General features: G+C 46.7%; 1 protein-coding gene across 1 annotated transcript in view; it reads left to right on the top strand.

Moving 5' to 3' along the window:
* LOC141098643 (fibrocystin-like) overlaps positions 1 to 9,435 on the top strand; it is a 100,576-nt gene extending 91,141 nt beyond the window's left edge. The window contains exon 7 of the mRNA XM_073586613.1: positions 9,279 to 9,435. Coding sequence (XP_073442714.1) covers positions 9,279 to 9,435 — 157 coding nt within the window. The remainder of the gene's footprint in view (positions 1 to 9,278) is intronic.
* The last annotated feature ends 716 nt before the right edge of the window (positions 9,436 to 10,151 follow it).

Consider the following 10,151-nt stretch of genomic DNA (forward strand, 5'->3'; position numbering starts at 1 on the left):
GGCAGTATTATAGTAGTTATATTCTTGTACATAGGAGCAGTATTATAGTAGTTATAGTCTTGTACAGAGGGGCAATTTTTATTATAAAACCAAACATAAATACAATATAATAAAACAAAAATCACTTAGGTTATATATACACAGCACTAAATCAGATCATATTCATAAATAAATTAAAGTGTCCACACCAAGGGAAAGTTAGAAAAAAAAATCATATTTCCTAACTGAATTTTACGTTTCTCCATAACGTTGTGTTTCCTGGACTCCTTCCAACTTCCAGTGATTTTATCCACCGGAGTTCTGACATAACCTGATTGGCGGCAGCGGTGTGATCGAAGGGCTCATTGTGCAGTGACACCCGGGTTCTCATGTGCCAGTGATAGTATTTGATGACACTGATTATAATGTACATCGTCTCTCTGTCGATGTCACTAACAGTGGAGGGGACACCATAGATTATGTCAGGGTACCTTAGGCTCCGCAGTCTGGGGATTTTTAGATTAGCTTACACTTCCTCCCAGATCTTCCTCCCTCCCCAGCAATCACATATAAAGTGCTCCATAGTCTCCTCCTCCTGACAACCAACGGGATAATTCCGATCAGAGACACACAGAAGTTTCAGGTTCCCCCTGACAAAGAGCCGACTATGCAGTGAAAGCCAAGTGACATCAAACAGTTTAGGAGGAAGTCGTTTCCCGTTTAGGAACCTAAGGCTTTCCTGCAGGGTGGTGGTGACACAATCTCTCAGGGCCAGTGGAGAGTAGAAGAAAGTCCTACATACACGAGCATACAGGTCTCTTCTGGTACTGCTCTCAATGTAAGACTTCTCCTGTCCCCACCTTCTAACACACTTCAGACCATAGTCCAGATACTGGGGGAGGTGGTCATCTGTTCATTTCCTCCTCTTGAGACTGCCGCCTCGCACCCAAGATTCTGCAAAAGGCAATATCCAGTACCTGATACTATTTACCCACAGGGAGCTACTGTTTGAGTCCATGTTCCCAAAATTCACCTTTAGAAACAAGGAGTCAAAGAAAAGCCTTGGATTCAACATATCCAACCCACCCTTTCTCCGCCTTAGGTACGTTATTCCCCTCTTAATTAGGTTCAACCTATTCCCCCACAAGAGCTGGAAGAACAGGCTGAAGAGCCTCGCTGAGAAAGATTCTGGCAAAGGGAAAATGACAGAGACATACAAGAAAACGGGGACCAAGTAGGTCTTCACCATTTTGACCCTTTCTCTGTATGTCAGCCTCCAGTCCTTCCATCGCTGAACCTTTGCATTTCCGGTTTCCAATTTCTCCTTCCAATTTAGCGTGGCATTATCATCCCTCCCAAATTTAACCCCTAAGATCTTAATATGGGTGGAGGCTTTGGAAAACTGCGGCAGATCAAAGCTGGGCTCAGTATCTAATGTCCACAGAGCTTGACAATTTTCAAGGTTGATCAGAGACCCGAGGCCTTTGAGTAGCTTCTGATGGACTCAGATAACATCTGTACCTCTCGAGGATTGGAGATCACCAACGTCACATCATCCGCATAGGAAATAACATTCAGAGGCAGGCAGTGGGGGACCGGCACCCCCTGAAAATCGCACTCCTGCAGTGACCTCAGAAACGGGTCTAGGGCAAAAACATAGAGGAGCGGACTCAGTGGGCAGCCCTGCCTCACCCCCGCCCCAACTCCAAAAGTGTAACCCTGCCAACCATTAATCAGAGGAAAGCTCACCGCCTCTCTGTACAACGTCTTCAGTCAATCCACAAATTGTCCTGGAATACCGTCCTTCGACAAAGTGGCCCACAGATAGTCATGATCAACCCTGTCAAAGGCTTTTGCCTGGTTCAGACTAACAACATATCTCCCACACCGCAGAGCTTTACATCTCTCAAACATCTCCCGTATCGAGATGACTGCTCCAGAGATGTTCCGCCCTTTTACTGTGCCAAACTGAGAGCCTGCCAACAGTGCCGGGGACAAACAGACTAATCTAGAAAATAGGATGTTTGCTAGAATCTTCCTGTCCACATTCAAGAAGGCAATCGGCCTCCAGTTCTTGATGTCGCTTGGCTCTTTACCTTTAGACAGCAGAATTAACGAGGACACTCTCATGGATGGAGGCATCAAGAGATTTTCTAGACAATTTCTACACACATCCTCGAGGATTGGAGTCAGGAGGTTTCTGAATTTCTTATAAAATTCTGCCGTTATACCATCTGGACCTGGTGCCTTCTTCAGATATAACTTATCAATAGCCTCCTTAACTTCCTCCACCGTTAATTCTGCTGTCAAAGGAGAAATGTCCAGATCATTACTATCAGGCACTGCAGTTGCCTCCAAGAATTGAGCCATTTTATCTTTATCCAAAACGGTCCTCTGAAACAAGTCAGCATAATAAGATCTCACCACCTCTAACATACCCTCCCGTGAATCCTGCCATACACCCTGGGAGTCAATGAGACATGTGACCATTTTTTTGGCCACCTTCTCCCTGCAATTCTCAAAGGGATCCGGGGCCCCTAAGGACCCATAATCCCATTCAAGAACCAGGGAGGTATACCTGCTATACTGATACTGCCTTATCTCAGATTTCAGCCGGTCGATCTTCACTTTGTCATCCCCGCTCGCCGAATACAGTGACTCCAATTCTTTGTGCAGCTTTAGGTACTGGCTGTACTTATTCCTCCCTTTATTAACTGACAGTCTCTTTAAGAGGGATCTGATATCCTCCTTGACGTCCTCCCACCAGTCGGTCATGTTGTCATAGAAGTCAACCCTATCTAGATGAAGCTGGATAAGGGAGTGAACACAACTCTGAATATAGGCATCATCCAGGAGACTGGAATTGAGCTTCGAAAGCCCTCTACCAATGTCCGAACGGTTAGAGATCCCCAGAGAGAAGCACAAGGTGATCAGAGTAATGGACAACCTTCTCACCCAGGGCACTGACAGTCTCAGTAGGCCTCACAAATGCAAAATCTATCCTACTGCTCCTATTGGAACATGAATACCCTGTGTGAAAACGTCAGTCAGTCCTGCCTCCATTATGACATTATGTAGGACCTTACTGTCCCTGGTCACTGTCCTGTCTGAGGAGCTGTCACCCGATGTCAGTATGGCATTAAAGTCCCCCACCATCACCACTGGAAGAGAAGTGAAGAGGTAAGGCTTGACGTCATTAAACAGCTGGATCCTGTCAGTCACCGTCTGTGGCCCTAGATGTTAATAAGCCGGAGTCGCCTACCATGGATAGTGACTTCCAGGACCAGACATCTTCCCATGACCATCTCCGTCATCCTATGCACAGTCACATCATTGGTGTTAAACAGGACAGCGACCCCGGCGTAAGGCTCCACTGCCAGTGACCAGAAAGAAGGAGCGGAACGCCATTCCCTCTCTGTTCTGTTCACCACCGGTGTCCATGTCAGACTCTACCTGAGGGCCTACAGATAAGGGCGTCCGCTTTGGCGGGGGATGGTCTCCTATGTCCCCGTCACACTCAGCATCAACTTTCCTCAACTCTTTCTCATAATCGTCATCATTAGACTCAGATAAAACTCCATACTTGTTGGACACGACCATCACTCCAGCAGAATTCTGAACCTTCTTACTAGCAATCTGACCAGTGTCATATTCTGCCTCAGGTTTACGGGAGGATGTGTTCTTTTTCTTCCTTTTATTTTGATTAATGCTACAGTCATCAGATACAGACAGTGATGCTGAAGGGGGGCTATCTGAGGCTGTTGGACCTGATGGACGACGTCCATGTTCCCCTCTGCACCCTGCTTCTCTGGTGCTGCCTTAGTGGACTCCTGGTGGGCATCTGAGCTGGTCAGCATCTCTCCTGACATTAACTCCTCCTCCCCATGCGTCCCTGCCACCACATCCTCATCCTCCTGAGCCTCTGCCCCTGCCATCACTAACTCATCAGAGAAGACTCTGCAGATGTTGTGCCAGGCGTCTGGACAGTCCCTGTGAGGGTGGCCCATCTTACCACAGAGGTTGCACCTGACGTCCCGGCAGTCTGCAGTGACATGGCCGATTGGCGATTGCCCCACACAGACTGCACTTCAACACAGTACAGGCGTTAGCCAGATGACCTTTCCCTCCACATTTGAAGCATTTTCTGGGTTGCCCGGGATAATAACACCTTCCCTTCTCCCTCCCAATGAAGAAGGAGTTGGGTAAGTGGGCAGTGATGTTCTCATATTGCCGCAGTTTCCCCAAGACCCGTCACCCCATTGTCCAGATACTATCCTCATCTCTGACCTTGGTGAGTCCAGAGACGAGGTCACAGTGTCTCCGGAGCCACACCTCGATGTCCTGTGGAGGAACGGCCTCGTTCCAGAAGGTGATGTTTACTGTGACAGTGTCTGGTCTGGAGATAGGAACCAACACAAACTTATTCCAGCCCTCAACATCTCTGAACTTGGGGTAATTGGCCCAGAATCTATCCAGGTCAGACATGAGCTTGAAGCTGACCTCGTAGCCCTGCCTGTCCTGAAGATTAGACACTGCCAGGATCTCATTTACCACAAACCCCATCTGGCCGCAGAGCAGCTCTCTCACCACATACCTGCGTTGTGGCAGATCCTCCTTGGCGCCTATGTATTTAAACCGCACCACATTAATGCGTTTGAATGTCTGGCCGGTATACCTGGCGCTGGAAGTGAAGGATGGGGCGCCGCGGCTCCAGGCATTCCTGGGGGGCACCTGCCGGGTCACACTGGGCTGACTTGGCACACACCAAAAAGATTCTGATGCAGAAAGGTGGTTTTAATGAATTGCAGTACATACATACAGACGTTTCGGTCTAGGACCTTCATCAATGTACAATAAGTTGTACTGTGAGCTCTTAGGTGTGTGCCAAGTCTATATAAATTGAAGTTCACGGATTGGGATCCTACTTGTGCACCACCTCCGGTTACCAGGGTTGTGCCAACGGTTTTGTTCTAACACTGGGCTGACTGACAGGGAGAGGGCCTGCAGCAGGGGGGGCTGTCACACCTTGTCGACTGGATGGCAAAGGGGGATAGTCACACATATCATTCACATTATCATGAGCAGCATCATTATCAGACAGTGCGACGTCCATTACAGAATGTGAAACCCCTCCAACCCCCGACCCCATGGGCACAGCATCACCAGCCACAGTCTGTGCTTCAGCCTCATCAGCACAAACAGTCTCACATACACTGTCCTGCTCCTGTGTGGGGAATTCTGGGACCTGTGGTGCCTCTGCTGCAGTCTGAAGTGTGTGCTTCTGTTCACACTGAGCTGCCTGCTGATGCAGTTGTTTTCCCTCCTGGAAGCAGAAGCGGGCAGCCTGTAACACTGGCAGGGCCGGACTGGGACTAAAATTCAGCCCTGGCATTTGAAGTTACACAGGCCCACTACTCACATGGTGACTATATAATATCTTTGTACACTTGTAGGTTACAAGAAGTGAGAGGAGATTAACACGACTATATAACATGTAGTCAGAGCTGTGCCCAGTATTTCAGCTCAGTCCTATTTATTGCTTTTAGGTACAGTACTCCTCCCAAATCTCTGTCCCCTTTTGTGCGCATGGTGGCAGAATTCCTGGCAGAACTGCTATCCATTGGGCAACCAGACCCCCTGGTCATAGCCGCCCCTATCATACCTCACAACTTTTGAAGAAGGGAAAGAGGGACAAAGACTGCAAATTTGGGCCACGCCTAATCGCACCCATTTAGCACTGCTGATCACACTGACTGGTACTGAGGGCACAGTGGCTGGCACTAAAGGGTATGTCACACTAAGCGATATCGCTGTGTCTGATACTTACCTACGTCCGGCTCCCCCGCTGGTAATCGCTGATCGCGCGAGAACGTCCAGGACCGCTTCTCGTCGTCAGCTTCCTGCGGCTCTTCATGCTGTGACGACGAGCGACGCGTGGAGCCGGGCGGGAGGACGTAGGATCGCCTGGTGTGACAGGTAAGTAGTGACCCGATGTCGCTGGTGAGATCTGCCTGTGTGGCAGCTCACTAGCGACCACTTAGCGATGCACCAGCGATCCTGACCGCGTCATATCGCTGGTCGGGATCGCTGGTGCATTGCTCAGTGTGACAGTACCTTAAGGAAGAGAGAAAACAGAGAGAGAGAGAAAAAAGAAAAAAGAGAGAGAAAGAAAGGAGAGTAAGAGAGAAAGAAACATCGGCTCTTAGAAACCCGATGTTTACGTTGGATACCAGCGTGCAGCGTCGCTGGCTCCCGCTGCCACACGCAGCGATGCGCGCTGGCCAGCAGTAGACCTGCGATGAAAAAACGGCCCATGACCATCTAGCACGATCAGCGATACCCGGCGGGGGGGGGGGGGGGCGCTGCTGGATGTCACGCACAGCGATCTCGCTTAGTGTGACAGGCCCTTTAGGCTGTGTGCCCACGTAGCGATTTTTAAGCGTTTTTGCCGCGATTTTCGGCGCGAAAACGTTTAAAAATCATGTACAGAACGCCCCCCCCATGCATTCCTATGGCATTCCGCACATGCTGTGCTAATGCTGCACTTTTTTCCGCGGCGGAATCGCATCGCGGAAAGAATCGCAGCATGCTCATTCTTTTGTGCGGAATCGCAAAGAATTGCCGCGATTCCGCACCCATAGGAATGCATGAGAATCGCTGACTTTCCGCATGTGGCTGTGCCCACCATGCGGGAAGTTAAGCGTCTCATGTGCGGTTGGTACCCACGGTGTGGAGGAGAGGAGACTGTCCTCCAGGCCCTGGGTACCATACCACTGTAAAAAAAGAATAAAAAATAAAAAATCGGGGTATATTTACCTTCCGGCGTCCCGCGCTGCCATCCCGGCCTCAGCGTTCCCAGTAATGCCTTGGGGCACGGTCCAGTGATGACGTAGTCTCGCGTGACTCTAGCGGTCTCGCGAGATCGCTAAAGTAACGCGAGACTACGTCATCACAGGTCTCGCAAGGCATTACTGGGAACGCTGAGGCCGGGATGGCAGCGCGGGACGCCGGAAGGTAAATATACCCCGATTTTTTTATTTTTTTTTTAGCATTTTAACATTCTATCTTTTACTATTGATCCCGCATAGGCGGCCTCAATAGTAAAAACCTGGTCACACTTGTCAGACACTATGTTTGATGAGTGTGACCAACCTGTCAATCACTTTCCAAGCGATGCTTCAAATCGCTTGGAAAGTGCTTGAATATCGCACGCGAAAATCGCGGCAAAATCGCGGTGAAATCAAGCGGAAAAAATTGCACGATTTCTGGGAAGGAGTCCGGTTTTTAGTGAGCGTTTTAAAACACTACGTGGGCACATAGCCTTAGAGTCACGCTTCCTTTTCCTTAAGAATGTTGATTGTTTTGGTTCTCATTAATTAAACAACCAAATCTTATTTTTAATTGTAATAATAATACAATAGTAGTGCTGAGATACCAGTGTAATTGGATTGCTTAATGTTTATCGTGCAGCTATGCCAACACGCGTTTTGGCACTATCTGCAATAGATTCCAGCTATGTATAATGAAGAAATAGAAAGCTGCGGCAATGAGTCTTACCTGTTTATTAGACACCTTTCTGCATCTTCCTAAGATAGAAACAGAATGAACATTTACCCTGCTGTAAGGAAATGCGTAAAATCAACAGTGCATATAAATAACAGAGTACTTAGAAAACACTGTTTTTAATTAAAAAAAAGAAAGCTTAAAAGTCATCCCACCTCAGTAAGGCCATGTGCACACGCTGCGGTTTTTGCTGCGGATCCGCTGCGGATCTGCAGCAGTTCTGCAGACAGTGTGCAGTAGCATGTTATCCTATGGGATTTACATTCCTCTGTGCACACGCTGCAGATTTTTAACTGCGGAAAAGCTGCGGTTTTGAATCCGCAGAAAGAAATGACATGTCACTTCTTTTCTGTGGATTCTGCTCCCGTTTACCATCTCCTCCATTGTAGAGGTGATAAACCGCAGGGGAAAACTGCAGGCCAATCCGCAGGTAAAAGCATCATTTTACCTGCGGTTTTACCTGCGGTTCCACAGATACAAATCCGCACACCAATCCGCAGAGTGTGCACATAGCCTTAGGCGTGCCCAAATCAGGAGGCTCCTAACCTCTAGTATTGATATGAGAGAGTGAGAATGTGAGAAGCAGCCTAACCTGCACTAAGTGCAGAAACCTGAAACTTAATCGGAAAAAAAAACAAAACTTTAGTGTAAGTTGGTATTCATGCAAAATATACAGTTGTGCTCAAAAGTTTACATACCCACAGCTGTAAGTTCATTTTGTTTCTGTCTTGGGTTTTGTCCATTTATTGAACATGCATACCAAATTATAATCCAGTTTATTTTTTTTTTATCCAAACTGTTGCGACCTCAATACTGCCCCCTAATGGCCACCATGCTGCAGGTGCCTAAATAATTGCCCGGTAATAACTATTTACAGTTTAAGCGTCTTTCTCTTCCTCTTTCACTCAAGGGAGCAGTATATATTAATATCCTACCTATCTGCTGCATACGTCGGCCCCATAGTGAGCCCATCTCTGGCACATCCTTACATCTCTTATTTCTGTGTCTCACTAGAAAAGCGTTAAAATCCTGATTTGGCAGAATAACTAGCACATATATCGAATCTGCTTATTCTGGGCTGTTAAGTAAGTTTAATTAAGTTACTAAGTTAATGTTGCACGCTATCTGCCGAGAATCTTATCGCAATAAACTGAGGAGAGGGAATAGGAATCCTAAATTGCCTCATTTTTTTACAGTAGGAATTGGGGACCGGTTTAGCCAGTTACGTAGTAAGAATTCCAATTTTCCCCCATTGCCCTGGAGGAATCCAGACTGTTCTGTTGGAGGCGAGAAGGAAAGCTTAAACACTGAAACAATACGCCGTGCCCGGTCTATCGACGACGTGCTTTTTTTTTTTTCTTTTTTTCTTTCTTTTTTTTTTCTGTTTCGACACTGTATTACGCTTTCGGCTTTGTAATCTTTGCAATTTTGTATTTCTAAGAGACTCCTGGCTCGGAGCACGTGTTCCTAGTATGTGTGTGATCCTGGCTGATTTGTTAAACAGATAGGAATTGGTGTAATATATTTTCGCACATGTGCGGTACAGGCAGCAGATCAGCAAAAACAAATAAACGATAAAAGAATGGAAACAAAATTACCGAAATTTGCAAAGTTTGATAAATGGTGGCCTGCACTTGCCACAAGCTAATGGCTCGCAATGATTAATAAGAGCAAAAATAATTGCATTTCATTAAGATTGATGACACCCCGTCTACCCTCCCCTTTCCTCGTTTCAGCCCTAAAGTGGAAGAAGATGAAGTTCTCATCTATAATGGCTCCTGTAACATCTCCATAGAAACAGAGGCAGAGATGGAGTGCAAGGCGCTTAATCAGCCAATTACCACCCAGATTACTGCGATACGGAAACACTGGCTCCACAACACTCAGGTATAATCAAATCTTTCTTTACAGACTGATTCAAACAGTTTAAAAATTAAATTTGTAACAACAATGTGTACATTCTTAAAAAAAAAAAAAATAATAATAATTTAAGCGAAAGGGTGATATATAACGCTAAACATTGGTGAGATGCCGCGGATTTATGTGTAATGGGAAGTAAAATAAAGAAGTTTAAACGAGGAATAAATGAGGCGACGTCTGAAGAGTCACACAGGAGTCACTTTTGGTTCTTTTTAATTTTTTTATTTTTTTGGTGCTTTAAGAAAAAAAAAATCGCAGCAATAAAACGATGTGTGAACAATCCCTGAGTGGCACAACCTGGGTGGCGCACTGTAAGAGGAAATACTATGGTACCCCAATATAACCACTGTAAGGGGCACACTAATGTACCCCAGTATAACCACTGTAAGGGGCACACTAATATACCCCAGTAAAACCACTGTAAGTGGGCAAACTAATGTACCCCAGTATAACCACTGTAAGGGGGCACACTAATGTACCCATGTATAACCACTGTAAGGGGGCACACTAATGTACCCCAGTATAACCTCTATAAGGGGGCACACTAATGTACCCCAGTATAACCACTGTAAGGGGGCACACTAATGTACCCATGTATAACCACTGTAAGGGGGCACACTAATGTACCCCAGTATAACCTCTATAAGGGGGCACACTAATGTACCCCAGTATAACCTCTATAAGGGGGC

This window comes from Dendrobates tinctorius, unplaced genomic scaffold, assembly GCF_039654945.1.
Source record: "Dendrobates tinctorius isolate UK_male_01 unplaced genomic scaffold, ASM3965494v1 ptg000093l, whole genome shotgun sequence".
Taxonomy (NCBI): Eukaryota; Metazoa; Chordata; class Amphibia; order Anura; family Dendrobatidae; genus Dendrobates; species Dendrobates tinctorius.